Below are 15,557 nucleotides of genomic sequence, written 5' to 3'. Positions count from 1 at the left end.
TTAGTAGGATTAACATAAATTCCTCCTATAGAAAAAGAAAAAAATATGTAAGCCTCATGCTTTGACTGCCTCCAGATATCTGAGCAGCAGGTCAGAGAACCACACCAACTTACTCATCAGGCTGTATCTAATTTGGACCAAGGTTTGGGAAAGAAAAATATCTAAAAGGTACTAGAACTGAACATTCACACTTTGTCCTCTCTTGCCCTCTCCTCTTCCACCCCCAGCCCCAAACTGAATTTCCATTGTCTCAGAGATGATGTGTGGTGGGGCCTACTGAGCTTTCCTGAACATAACACAAAAAGAGAAATTTGGATGGTGGTGAGTCTCTACTGAAGGGCTTTCTCTTCCATGCTTGCATAAGGTTCTGCCAGGTGAAAACAAGACCCTTCAGTGAAGACTCGTGACTTCAAGTTTCTCTTCCTGCATTGCTTGATGGAAGTTCAGCAACCCTCACCAGACATGCTCCCTAAATGGATTAGGGGTAAAGGGTGGAAGCTTTACACATGCAGCTCTTGAAGGATATTAGATTAACAACAGGAAGGCTACACAACACATGGAGTTCTCTCTCTGCTCAGCTCTTCTGGGTTTTATGCCTTGAGGATGGAGATGCTGAGAATGGTGAAGACGTATTGCTGTACTCCCCAGCTCCTTCAGCCCACACCATGTTACACGGACCTTCCAAAAGCATTTACTGACACCTTTATCCAAGCACATCAAGCTGCCAAAGACCTCAGCTACACTGCCATCTGCAGCCACATCCAAAGCCACGATAACCGCCTCTAGACGGTGCCTGCTCTATGGTAAGAAATAATTTCTTATGCCTGGGCTAATTCAGTGGCAGAGCTGTGTTGGTAAAAAACAGGTTCATCATCACACTCTGTTACATGATACTGAATTACAGGACAACCATTCCAACAGAGCTATATTTTTTTTCTTGTTATGAACCAACTGATAAGGGACAGGAGACCAGCTTCCTTGGAAATCTTCCTGTACAGAGCAGCCAACCAGCCCACACCAAGGAAAGTGTACAAGTATTCCCTGCCTAATGGCACAGCCAGAATACTACAACGCCTTGAGCCTCCACACCATCGTCAAAAACACCACTGGAAGAGTAACAGTGACATATATTTCACTAGGATATAGAAGTCCTACCCTTCTTTCTGCCATCTTTGTGGTGGGTCACAACAGCCAGTATCTTAACACATTTGGAGGACATCACGAGGAAAGGAGTAAAGAACACAACTGATGCATATAACTGCAAGCACTGAGCGCTCTGACTTTCACTGCACTGGGAAAAAATGTAAGGCAGAAGGACCAAATTTGGCCCAGTGTATGTCCCATGCCCGCAATACCAAAGCTCATGCAGCCTCTGTTGCTGACTGTGGCTAAGGTCCCCTGAACCACTGCAATCTGCTGCTGTATGTGTCTCCTATTCAAGGAATGAGGAAGAAACAACTAAAACTTAGTTAGAATTAACACACAGTTAAAAATGTTTACACCAAGCTTAGAAAAACCCTCTCCAATTACAAACACGTTTGCATGTAAAGTCATAAGGTATTCAAGAGGGGCTGAGCTAGCAGTGCAATAAGCTAGAAACTATTATGACAGTAAATCCAGCACAGGTTGCTGCAAGGTTAGTTTCTCCCCGCTGATGAGACCATCGGTGATTCAGTAATGGCTGTGTGACAAATGGATGGCTTAGAGTACAAACATCCACCCACTACACACACACATAAGCAAGGCCACCTGCTGTCTCGTCGTAACAATTTGCCATCACTACAGCCTTAATGTAAATGAGACTGGAAGTATTATGGCAGATTTTTCATCTCTTTGACAATTAAAAAAGCACATCAGAACGCTCAACACACAAGAATCGTTCTGTAAACAAGATTTGTGAAGATTCTTAAAAAAAAAAAAAAAAAAACACAGTGGTTTCCTAAGAACTAGTACTAGTTATATGTGTGAAATAAAGAAGAGGGTAGGGTCTTACATTTTATTAGTATTTCAACAGCTTTAAACTAGTTATCACGTGGTCAGGTGATGAAGACAAGAGGAGGAGACATTCCGGCCACAGCAGAAACTAACTAGTCATTGGCAAAACTATGTAATTCCATCAGGATGCCTCAATCCTACTGCAACAATCCTGCTAATCCAGTCCTGTGAAAAAGCAGCCCAAACTAGACTAAACAGACTAGACTAAATCTCTTTTCCTAAAACATCTCTCAAAAGAAGTTGGTTGCTGTTGGTGCAACCAGATCACCACCATCCCGACCGCATGGTTTCCTCCTACACCCACAGCCACCATTCCAGTGCTGTCTGCTACTCCCAGCAGTGCCCAGCCCCGGGGCAAGGCTTTCTCTTTGTGCTGTGCCCATCACAGCACTGCCTCAGCTCACAAAGGCAGTTCTGCTCACTGCAATAGTAGAAACCACCAAGCAACCAGAGCTACCACAGGTTTCACCACCCTGGATCAATTTTTCCAACTCTTCGGGAAGTTAAAGATCCTACGGAAGATGGAAAGCGTGCAGGACACTGTATGCCACCAGCTGGGCCACAGGAAAGACACACAGTGCCTTTCTGAAAAGACAGCCCACACAATCACAGAATGTAATCAGCAAGAAGCTCAAGAAAAAAAACTAGTTTAACAACAGGATTTCTTTATGTGAGCTCCTCCTTGAGATGTAAACTTCTGGGATGCTACAGAGCACCCAAAACAAGCATCTCACTTGGGCATACAAAGTCCTACTTTACTCTTCGTGCAGAACAGCAGTGCACTTTGTACTTGGCATTTATGAGGAGGAGGAATTGCATAGCACTTTTGCTCTCAGTACCTGAGCAAGACTCCACTAGCAGACCACAGGTAAAGCAATCTCTCAACGTTACATTTCCAGCATCATCTCACCCTCCCCGTGTAGAAAAAGCTACCAGTATTCTTTTTAGTAACAGAAGTCTTAGAAGTTTCTCCTTCCCACAGTACGTCCTGCAGACCCCACTGGCCTACTACCTGAAGTCAAAGCAACACCCGACATCAGGAGCTGATCCACAAGCAGCACCGCAGGTGTTGCAGTAAAATAAACAAATGTGTAGGAGCCTACCCCGTCCAACAGCAAGTCCAACACCTTCCTACACATCACCTCCCACTGCATACCTGTCTCGGTAAGCCTGTTACAAACAGGCAGCTGATTCTACAGATTCCAGCACAGAGAGCTCCCAATTCTACTGGCATTAGCTTTCAAAACCGAGCTTGTTTCAGATGAACTGATATGGAACGGGTAGTAGGGTGACTTTGCTCAGAAATAACAAAATCAGCAGCTTCCACTGTTTCCCTAACTGTCACAACTTGTTTTCAGAGCTTGCCTCAAGGCAACAATTTTGCAAGAACTCAAAAATGGGAAGGTTGTGTGTTACTTTCTGTTGTTTGGATTTCTCGGACGTTGCTGCATGACGCTTAGGCCACTGGCCAACAGAACTGCATCTCAAAACTCATGGAATACAGATCATCTTCCTGAAAAATATACAAGTCATGTTATACTACTATATGAAGCATTTTATTAACTGCACAACTGAAAAAAGTCCAAAACCCTCTGGAAACAGCAGGAAGCTTTTGGCTGAACTTTCCCAAGATACAACTAAAATGCCTACTGCTGACTTCTAATGAATCTGTAGTTCTTTTTCCTCCAGCTATTTATTTATTCTGGTTTTAATAATATAAGACACCATAATTTATTGTAAGCTGCTTTAAACAAAAGAAGAGGGCAAGGAGGGCAGGGAGAGAACTCTCGCAAATTCTTCTGCATGCTCCACTCCCAGCTGATTGCACAACTCTTCACCTTCTTATTCCTGTTCTCGATCACAGTAATTCAAAGCTAGTCAGCTGGCAAACTGAAGGGCAGACGCACCAAGAAGGCACGTTCATCTTTGTCACCGCCGTGTTCAAGTGCCACAGTGAGCTCTGAAGCTGGCAGCCAGCCCTCAGCTTCTAAACAGCACAAGACAACTTCACCAGATCACTGACCACCCCAAGCTCAAGCACCAGTAAGACTGCACATCCGTTAGATATTTTTACCAACCAAGCTAGAACAAGAAATCAGAGCTAACTCTAGCAAGTACAGGAAGAATCAGATAACAAAAACGGTGCTGCAAAAAGTCAAAAGACGGCATGCTCAAACTTCTACTTTCTTTTTCCTAAATGAAAGCCACGTATGTGTAAACAGAGTGAAATGGACTCATGCACACCGCTATCTGTATGCTGTTTTCGTTCTTGCAGGCCAGTCCTCTCCCACTGCTTTTCCATAAAGTTCTGGCATAAAGCTCACTATTGGCACAGACGAGGCCAAACACCCCAAAGTGAAAGCAGAACTCTCCTTCTAAAGATGAAGTTTTGAGACGCTCTGAAATAGAGAAGCATGAAAAGTGGTTTAGTAGATAATGTGTTACTGTCATCACTAGCAAATGTACACTCTTCTCTTTGAGCACGCCATGAAACTAAGGGTTTAGGTGGGAGGAAGATGAGGAGAAGAAGCAGTGTGCTAAGTCCTCCAACTTTAAAAATTGCTTACCATTATAAACAGTGTGATCAGAGGAGAAGAAATTGAAAAGAGGAATCAGGATTGTTATCTTTGCTCTCAGAAGTACTTTGTTCATTAGCTACCATCACAGTGTTATCACTCCACCTACAAAAATATGTCAAGAAGAATGGGAAATAAATACCCTATTTGGAGAGGAGGTCAAACTCCATGACAACATCAGGGGGAGAGGAGTAGAGTTCTAGGAACGCGTGGAATCTGCCCATTCACAAATAGGAAATGAGAGAATTGTCCCAGAGCTTAAGTGAACAGGCAGAGTAGAGCCAGGAGGGGAGAGCTGGGACTGAATGCCTGGACATCTGTTACGACTGACACAGATACAGAAAGACCAGCATAAAGAAGAATGAAAACACATAGCAAACATGGCATAAAAGGCAGGAACTGTCTGTTCCTGTTATGCATGGATTGAAAAAAATGTGACATTCCACTCTGTGACCCTTGTATTTAAGAAAAATATATGAAATTAAGGAAGATCTGGAAGTAACAACAGAAACGATCAGTAAATTAGAGAAATGTCTTTGAAGTTAAAATAAACAAACAGCCTTCCTAAGGAATAATTAGAGCCTGCAAAGCAGCAGAATTAGAACCTGAGAGTTTTTAAAGGCTACAATTTTAAGTACTTATTTTTGGATCAGGATGGAGGGGAAGTCAGGAAGGATGAATCTGGCACATACGTGATAACAAAGTAATGAAGAGAAACTAAAAATAATTGAAAATAACAGCCAAATGTCACTGAAGATTTCAAAAGAGAGACCTGTGTTAAGATCTGGATTGATTTGCTAAAGAAAAGGGGGACTGGTCTTATCAACTGGTACTTTGAAAGTCAGATTGGGGAAAATTATAGGCAAAACAAAATAAACAGCTCTGTTCCAGCACAAGAATGGATCAAATTATTCAATAAATTTAAAATCAAATACACCACAACTAATTCCTTCCAATGACATATATGATTAAAATAATTCTGCTGCTTATGTCACATTACCTAGAGCGCTGCATCCCAGATAAGGTACATAGTATCATCAGCTATAGATGACATTAAGCAATTAACAGAAAAATCATTTTGCCAAGTTGCTCTATGGGTGCATTTAAAACATGTTCCAGTAAGTCTGAGGCTCTTACTCTGCTATCTTACTCTAACCAACCATATGGCCAAGAACAATATCCACCCTCAATACTGTATTTGTTACTTACTAGTGTTTATTGTGGACTAGTAGGGATGCCTAATCTTTACAAGTAGAGAAACTAAATATTCCTTTTCCATGAACACTGAATTATCATTAGGCAAGTCTTCTCTCCTGTCGTTTAGCTAATAGAGACAGAAAGAGACACTTCATTATAAGCATAGATAGAAATGTTTCTGCAGGCTCATGCCTACAGTATAAGCCTGAAGTGGCTGTATCACAAGCCATCCGCATCCCTTATGCTCCTGCTGTAGCCATGCCAGATATGTCTATGTATATGATGTATGAAGCCATTCAGCATCACTGACAAGCTCTGAGATGACCAGAGCACACACAGAACTACTGTGTGTCAAGGAGTAATACTTTTATACAGCTTAAATACACACAGCAAAAAATAAAACAAAAAAATAATTAAGAAAAAACACATAACCAATGTAACTGCATTTTCTCTCTTTTCAAATGCTGACAAAGCTTTTAAGTTTAATATCAAATAAAATTTTTCACTATTCACAGTATTTATTCTTCTGCACATCTCTTAATGAGATATATTTAAAATCAACTCAAATAAGATTTTCCAGCTCTTCCATACTCCATATCTCATTTAACAGATGCACTCTCTTGGGTTACCTAGGAACTGCCAGCATCTCCATTCGGCTGTAAATCATTTGTATATTTCAGCTTCCTTAGTAAAACAAAACAAAAAAAAAATCTTTAATTTCTCCCCTCCCGTCAGCTCCTCTACTTTCCTTTTGCTTTTTCCAACACCTGTCCCATACACTTCTCTTTCCAATGCTTTCTCCCCAAGAAAGCAGAGTTCCAGCACAAGTAGCTCTGATCCAGTGATGATTCCCCCATTCAACTGCTAGCTATGGTCTCAGGAGAGGGTCCACAGGTTTCCCTGCTATACTGCAACACTGATTTTGCTGAAGAAGAATCCAGAAAGCTGCATACACTTAAGGAAGTAGAGAAGCTTTGAAAAGAAACTGGAAACCAACAGAAGGAAGTGGCTTTTCACCTATCAGTCCTTTGCAGACTACAAAGCGCTATTTTAAGTCAAAATATTCTTAGAATAACTGTCCTTAGTTGCAGTCGTTTCCCAAACTTTCTCACCATTGGTTTCTCAAATATATTACCAATGCTGCAGCATCTACACTATTAGAAGTAGCGAGGAATATAAGTTAATAAAATTTATTCAGGGAAATCATGCACGCCCTAATAAAACGTTATTTGCTCAGCAGCACCAGATCAAGCTATGAAAACAAACACGCCTTTTAACGCTGAGAAGCGTGCTGGAAACAGGAAGAGCGTGCTTTGGGCAACAGCCCACCATTTTCCTGCTTATCAAATTACGATGCTTTCATCCGTGGAGCTGCGGAAGCGAACGGGAGCTCCCCTGAAGCCAGCTGGCATCGCAGGAAAGGGCGAGCACATCTGGCCAGCGTCCCAGCAGCTTTCAGACCTGCTGGAGGTTACAACGAGCGCGCAGGACCGGGGCCTTCGCTCAGAGCTGGAGGGAAAGGGAAAGATAAAAGAGGAAGAAGAGGTCTGACTTAAAATAATTATTTAATTTTTTTTATTTAGCAGCAAGTCAGAAAATGCTGTTTGGAACGACGGGCGAGGGCAACACGCAGCGCTCCTGCACCCGGCTGGTTACACTCGGTGCAGATTCACCCACGAAGCAGCTTTTTGATGTTTGAGAGAAAGCATCAAAAAGCACATAAAAACGGCGTTATTTCCTCGGGGGATTCCAAACGAAGGCTCAGAAGCGGGCGCTTACCAGAAGAGTATCCGCAGGATGTTGGCCACCAGCAGCACCAGGCACACGTAGGTGGAGAAGCCCTCGGCGTTCTGCGTGCGGCGGATGTCCCGGTACTGCGGGATGTAGGGCACCACGCCGCCGAACACCATGGCCCCGGCGGCGCCCCAGGCCACCAGCTGCCGCACGGGCACCAGCAGCCACTCCAGGCCCTCCGTCTCCATGGCGGGGGCAGGCAGGCAGGCAGCAGGGACGGGCCGGAGAGAGCCGCTCTCAGCCGCACGCCTCGCCGGGACCTGCGTGGGGGGGAGACGGGAGGCGTGAGCGCAGCGCCGAGCACGGGGCGCGGGCAGCCCCGCAGCCCCTCCGAGCGCGGCCCCGCCGCCCGGCCGCTTCTCGGGCGGGGCCTCCCCGCTCCTCCCGCACGCCCCAATCCCCCCCCCAGCCCCCCGGCTCCCGGTTCACGCCCGCCCCGACCTGGTCGCCCCGCTGCGGCCCCCGCCATGGCCGCGCCGGCAGCCGGCGGGGCCCCGGCGAGCTCCGTGACGCCGCGGGGACCCGCAGCGCCTCCGCCAATGGGCGCCGGGGCCGCCCCGCGGCCGCCGTGAGGGGAGGCCGGGCCGGGAAGGAGGGCGGGTGCTGTTAGCGTAAAATACGAGTGGGTTTTGGAGAAAACGCCGTGGAATTGTTAAAAGTCGCTTGGGTTCGTTTCAGATGAAGACGAAAATGTAAAAATAATAGCTCGTCGACACGCTGCTGCTTGAACGTAGCGCAGATCTGGTCCCTTAAAAAGGCCCTCCTTGTTCAGGAGTTAGTCACATAACCTAAAATGATTGCCGGTGCCAGGCTGGCTGACAGGTGCGGTGACAGGTTGGCTTCAAGCTGCTGAGCCGCACAGCAGCTTGTGCCAGCACGGGGGGCACTGCTCAGGTGTCAGAACAAACAGCTGAAGTAACATCCTCTGGCAGCGGTGCCAACCTACGGTGCTCCCCGGCTAACCATAACACACAGCCTGGCACGCAGAACATCCCACCACAGCAGTCCCAGCAAGGCTCTGTCAGGAACATCCTGTGGAGAAAATCTACAGCTCGGGACATAGCAGCTGGTTTTAAACATCGCCTCACCGAGGAAAAGTTCAGCAGCCTACAGGCCTGGGTTCAGCCAGATGAACCCTTGTAAGGGTTTACATCCAACTACTTTTCTGAGGGAGCTCAGGAGGACCACTGCCCTGGTGTAAAAGCGGAGCCCACCATGGAAACAGTACTGCTACACTGCCAGAAATCAATCCCAGTGAACTGCAGACAAAATAGGTGTATTTAGGTTTCCCTATGGACTGGCAAAGTTCCCCCTTTAAAATATCTATCTATCTATCTATCTATCTATCTATCTATCTATCTATCTATCTATCTTTCATTTGGTAGAACTGTGTTAATAATTCAGAAAACAGCAGCAGACAGGACACTTCACACCAGGTCTTTGAAGACTAACATTAATCTTCTATGATAACTGCTGTAAGAACATTGAAATTGAGTACATGAGCAACTTTAGTCGCCTAGTTACAAACTAGCTCCCAGCAGTTAGTATTTGGGTAACAGCACAGGACCTAAACTTCTAATGGGAACATGAACTTTGATTTATTCCAGATTAAGAAATCTGATAGAGATGGTACCTATCCAGAATTGCCCTGTCTTTGGATACAGTTTACACAAGATGAACGTGTTGAATAGATACGGGATGTTTTTCAAATGGGTTTTAACATTGGAGAGGTAGAAAAGTATTATATAAGGTTTTGCTTTGTAGATAGGTCTACTGAATTAGGAGAGTTAGAAGAGGCTTGTTTCTACAATTGGATCCACGTAGCCATATTCTCAGCAGAAGAATGCTAGGGCCTTCTGGGACATTGGGACGCAGGAATCAACCATCCATGTTCAACCAGTTTCAAGACCTTAGCAGTCTTAGCAACTTCTCTGCAGTTTGGGATCTTTTGTTCATTTGTCTTCTGGGGGTTGGGGATGCTTCACAGTTCATCACTGCAGCAGCAAAAGAAGCAGATTGCTGCAAGTCTTCTACCTGGTCTGTGTTCCGACAATTCATTTTAAAAGATGAGTATTAAAATTATTTTATAGTCTACATTAGGCAAATGTTGTTACACTGAAGCAAATGTAGGAAGTCCCTGAAAGACAGTCTAAAGACACAATGCAGATAAGGTCCGAGCCTTGAATGCATTGCACAATAAATGCTGTCATAAGGCTTATGTGAATTCCTGCAGTAGCCAAAATTCCCTTCCGTTATCACATTTTATCTCATCCTATAAATAGAGTCACAGTGAGATTAAAAGGAAATATTCACTGTACCATTCATAAAACAAGTAAATGAGTCTTAAGTACATTGAAATTGACCGTTCCTAGCAAGATATATTATCACTAAATCAGCTGTCCTCTTCACTCCACACTTGATTTTCTAAAGCAACCCTGTTATAGCTGGTGGCAGAAGCTACCTCCTGGACTGTTCAAAGCACAGGTGAGCCCCTGTTTTTGTGACTGATAGAAATAATTAAACTAACATTAATGGGAGAGGCTGTTTTATTGCTCATCTTCACCACTTTTTCTTTCTCCTTCTGTACTGTTCCTTGTAAACTGACCAAAATCTCCACAGACCAGTGAGTATAAATGTGGGTGCAACACCCACTGGTATGACAAGGAATTCTCTCTCCATTTTCATGGCAGACCTACAAAACATGTGTCTGGCATACAAGCCCATCTCTCACTCCACATAGCAGTGGCATGCTCCACTTTGCTGTGCTGTGTCGCCGTGCCCCTTGACTGCAGAATCACCTCAGCCAGCTCCCAGTGGCAGAGCAGCCAGTGGGCAGCCCACACTTGGCACCAGTGACCCCTCCACCTGTGTGGCCTTGCCTTTATCTAACAGTGCGGGAAGGAGTTGTCATGTGAACAACTTTTAGGAATGGAGTTGTTCACTTGTAAGAAAATTATTTAATAGCTCGAAGGACCAAAAAGAAGGAGCTTCTCTCTATGGACAGGAACTGCACAGTGTCCCTTGGGAATATCCATCCAGGGTCCATCTGATGCTGCATGAACATATGGTGCCCAGCAGCTGAAGGGGCTATAGATTTACTTGCTATCTATATTCCCCTTCTTATTCAGTCTTATAAAAACAGCTGTTTTATTAAGCCATTTGTTGTCATCAGGCCTTCATTATTGAGATATAAAAAGAGCCCTGTACTGTCTCTCTCTCCCTCACGTCAGTCCCCAGTGCAAAACACTTACTAATTACAGGATCACTGCATTCAGCAAGGGGCTTTTGATACCAAGGAAAGAGCGCAGTGGGCTGACCCCAGGCAGCTGCAAAGACCCTACACAGCTGCTCACTCCAACAGGATGGGGGAAAGAGTCAAAAGGGCATAAGCAAGAAAAAAACTAATGGGTTGAGATAAAGACAGTTTAATATATGGAGAAAAACAAGTGATGCAATGGCAATCACTCACCACCTCCCACCAGCAGAACTATTCCATCTTTTGCCCAGCTTCCAGCCTCTTCAGCACAGGCCTTTTCAACAAATTTTGTACTCTTTCCATCATATCCCTGCCCACACCCATACCGCGTTTAATCTCTGCGTATAAAACGTACATTCTGCAGTGGCCATGAGGCACCTAAACAGACAGGCAAGGCTATGGGATTTGAGCAAGGGGCCTTTCCACGTGAAGCTGGATCACCATCCCTGTGCTGCAAAAGCTGCTTTGCCTCACCAGTGTGGTGGGACACAGGCAGATCATTACCTGTCACACTTTTTTTTTTCTTCAGGAAAGCTCCATCTGGCACCTACAACATCCAACTAGGTTGGAGCAGAAAACAGCACAAGTAGCATCTTTTACCAACCATACCTGAGAAAAAGCGCTAGAGATTTCTGGATTACAGCATAATAATTTGTTCAACAGCAGGTGATTCCACACAGCTATGAGTTATACAAAACTCTCCACACAGCCAAAGGACACTGCCACTCCAGTCTCCATACCCGAAGCATCTGCAGGTGGGCGTTCTGCTCCTCCTACAAACGCACATTTATCCCCAGTGCAGAACACTTAGAGAGAAAACCATACCCTGTTTTCTCTTACAGTTACTTGGTGATACATGACACCCTACTTCCCACAAGAAACTTCTCATAAAGAGTATCTTTAACCCTGACAGTTTTGTTTCTGGAGAAATTTGTAGAAAGGGACCGACTGAACAAGCTTCACATTTAGGGCATTCACATGAGCAGCAGAACCAAAAAGCAACAACCTCACTGAAGGCAGAACGTGGCAATCAGAAATCAGGTTTCCTGACCAATGGAATTACCTCTTTCTCCTCAGAGACGCAGAATTTGAAATTTGAAACATGCACAAGTTTTTAATGTTCACCTCAAATGACTCACCTTTCAAAGAAGTGTTAGATCTGTCAGACACTGCTGACCTCAACTCCTCTTCTCCATGCCTGAAACATTTGCATTTCACTCACCACACTTTTTCATACTTTCAAGTAACAATAACGTAGCTTCTACTGATGTTACCAGATTAAAGAAAACTGATGCCTTCACCAGTGAGTATTCCAGTGGAACAAGTTTTCAGTGAACTAGATTATGCCGAGTCAAGAGAAATAAACATTCAGAGCCTGCAAGAAACACCAGCTACATTTAGGATTTCAACATGCAAAATCTGATTACCTAGCAGTGCCAGATACTTTTTCTGCACATTGTATCCTTCCGAACAATGACTGAAAACTGTGATGTAAGAGAGACTTCCTAAGAGACAGGGAAAGACCAAGCAAAGCATGACTCAAACACCCAACTGTACAATTTGGTAGCAGAAATAGCACATCTGTGGTGCAAGAACTAGCTTGTACCTAGACCACTTCTCTTCACAATAAAATTTTAACAATTGTTCGTGCCTGTGCCACCCTCCCAATAAAAAATGCAAAACCCCCAAAAGCTGCAGCATGATTTGCATACCGCCTTCTGACCTACAGTATGACAAGCTGCTACCACACCATGGTGTCCCAGGAATGCTTGCCTTCCTGTCTCCTTCTAAGATTAAATTACCTGATCTCTTTCTTACCAAACACGTGTTTGGGTTGTTTTTTGTTGTTTTGTTGTTGTTGGGAAGCTCTCTCTCCATCACCACCACTGCTCCAAAGCAGCCTTCAGCCAGACATGCTCCAAGTATACAACTGAAGGATTCTTGACCCCCGTTACATAAAATCTCATTTGTCAGCAAAGAGGAGAGGGAAGGGACTTTACATAACATTTGAACAGCAAGAATAGCACTTTTCTACAAAACAATTCCTTTCTCTCTCCACACTGCAGGCCTTTACAGCATCATGTCTTATAGTAATGGCATTGACAGAGTGTAGAACTGTAAATGCTTAAACATATTTTTACTTCCTATCTTGCTGCCCTGACATCTCCTTCTAGAATGAGAGGGACTGGAATTTCCCTAAGAAAGAGCAAGAAGTACGCTCTGGCTATCATAAAAGCACAGTTTGAAGGGTTCACAGTACAGGCCTGCAATTCTGAAATAGGATGTAAGAAGATGGCTCCCCAGTTTCTAGGTGAACCCATTTTTATTTTTACTTCATGCGCTTCATACCAAGGACTTTTTTAAATTGAAAAAGACTAAAGTCCAAGACTTTTTCTAAAAGAAAGTAACACAGAGCCTATTTTGGATGGGAATTGAATTTACATTGTCAAATCTCTTCCTCTCTCTGGCCCCCTCAAGATCTATTTTTGTATTCATTACCAACATCAACTTCCCTTTTAATAAATGAATTGTTCTTTACTTATTGGAGTAAATACTCATAAATACTAGCAGTACTGGCTGTTTATTGGCTCTCATCTAAACCTATGCCTTTGAAACCAATAAAAAAATAAAAACATTTTTGCTCAGGTTCAACTAGTCCATGAATGCACTCCTAACATGGACAACTGTTTTTAAAATATGGTTCATTTATATTGCTGGATTTCAAACCCTGGAAATGAATGTAACAGCTCAACTCTGAGAAACTAAGCCCTCTAAGGAGGGAGAGAACAGTGGATAACAGGGCCAAGCTGAGAATGCTATTTTAAATATACTCTTTGCTAAGCAAAACTGTTTGTCCTCTGTTTGTCCCCTCTGTCCTTAGGTTTGCTGAACTTTGGATCTTTTCCACAACCATTTTTTTTGGATTTATAAACACTTTTATTTCTGCTTCATAAAAACAGCTTTGTATTAGCTATACACAGCTACATGTTTCAGAGTCACAGAATATCCTGAATTGGAAGGGACCCACGAGGATCATCGAGTCCAGCTCCTGGCTCCATGCAGGACTGACCACCATATGTCTGAGAGCATTGTCCAAACACTTCTTGAACTCTGACAGGCTCAGTGTCATGACCACATCCCTGGGGAGCCTGTCCCAGTGCCCAACCACCCTCTGGGTGCAGAACCTTCCCCTAACCCCCAGCCTGACCCTTCCCTGTTCCAGCTCCATGCCGTCCCCTCGGGTCCTGTTGCTGTCCCCAGAGAGCAGAGCTCAGCGCCTGCCCCTCCGCTCCCCTCGTGAGGGAGCTGCAGGCCACCATGAGGCCTCCCCTCGGCCTGCTCTGCTCTGGGCTGGACAAACCAAGGGACCTCAGCCACTCCTCGTATGTCTTCCCCTCTAGACCCCACCTAGCCATTGCTAAAATGTTGTGCTAGAGATTTAGTGCAATTCTCACAAGCTTGCTGTTTGTACGATGAATCCTCCATACTTCCAGATGTTTCTGTACATCTGCAAGCTCTTCACCACAAACAGGACTCTATGCCTTTATTCAAGATAGCTTGACCCAAGGAGCCAGTATCTTTTCAACTGCCTCAAGGGGAAAATGCAGCTGCGTAAGAGGGAAGCTTACGTAGCTGTTCTGGCAAGTGGGAAAACCAGAAAGACTATTGTTGTTATCAGGAGTAAAAATGGAAAAGCAGTACAGCTCTACTATCTGCTCCTAAGGGAAAGGAGATCTATTAGCAACTAATAAACATGTAAAAAACAAAAATTGTTTCTTATTATTTATGCAACAGAATGAAAAAGCTATGTGGATGCAGCATCTTGCTACATACAAATGCAAAGCATATCAACATAGATTTATTGTTCACATTGTTTTATCTGGAAGCCTTCTAGAGCTTCCAGATGCTGGTAGATCTATGGGATGCTGGTAGATTACTCAAACTCTGAAAAACTTGCTTGATTTTTCTTTCTACAACAAAAAAAGGCAAGGAGAAGAATCTGCAAGAGTAGGAAGATAAGGATGTACAGGGGAGATGCCGTGATAACTGGAAGCAGGTAGCAAAGGGGAGATTTGTTTTGATGCCAGAATCTCACCACAGACATTACCTCTCTCCCTCCTAAATCAGGTAGGATAAAGTCAAAAGGGAAAACAATTATGTTTATTAAGAAAGATACCAACTGGTAGACTTACAAAAGATAATCCTCCCAGCACTTCAGGTTACTAGCTCAGCAGAGAGAATTATTATGGAGGAAAGTACTGTTACGTATTTGGCACATCTGTGAAAAACAGACTAAGGAAAGCTATTGCCCAACAGTAATATTCTAATTATACAGGCACTGTAAGTTGAAAACCTCTTCATTTGTATCAGGCAACAGTTACAGCACCTGGAATACTCTACTTACAGTAAGACACCCTTGCAATAGATAGACCAGGGGGGTTTTGTGCTGCAAAGTTGAAAACCACGGGTGACCTACGTGTTAGCTGGGCTGCTAGGAGGCAGCAGGCAATTCTCGTCCATGCCTTTGGTCCTGCCTGCTTAGAAGTCCTGGTGCAACAAGCTTCAAAGAGCACTGGTATTTGGGCCAGTCTGTATTACAAAACTAATTACAAGGAAAAAGGAAACAAACTTACAAAAAAAAAAGAAAGAAAGAAAGAAAGAAAGAAAAAAGCTTGGGCCTTATTAATCGATAAATGTTTTTCTTTATTTAAATTGGCACTTCTGTCCTGTGAAACTGT

General features: G+C 44.0%; 1 protein-coding gene across 4 annotated transcripts in view; it reads right to left on the bottom strand.

The window, feature by feature from the left end:
• Positions 1-8,075, bottom strand: part of SLC66A2 (solute carrier family 66 member 2) — a 50,566-nt gene extending 42,491 nt beyond the window's left edge. For all 4 annotated transcript variants that reach the window (XR_014618189.1, XM_084281254.1, XM_084281255.1 and 1 more), the window contains exons 1-2: positions 8,004-8,075; positions 7,548-7,822 (exon numbers count right to left, since the gene is read on the bottom strand). Coding sequence is in view for 3 of the 4 variants with exons in the window: in XM_084281254.1 (XP_084137380.1) it covers positions 7,548-7,750 (203 nt within the window). In the remaining variant the exon portion in view is untranslated. The remainder of the gene's footprint in view (positions 1-7,547; positions 7,823-8,003) is intronic.
• Positions 8,076-15,557: the final 7,482 nt, after the last annotated feature.

Source organism: Netta rufina (genome assembly GCF_964035555.1).
Source record: "Netta rufina genome assembly, chromosome: 2".
NCBI lineage: Eukaryota > Metazoa > Chordata > Aves > Anseriformes > Anatidae > Netta > Netta rufina.
The sequence above is the reverse complement of the archived record's forward strand: the minus strand, read 5'-3'. Positions and strand labels throughout refer to the sequence as shown.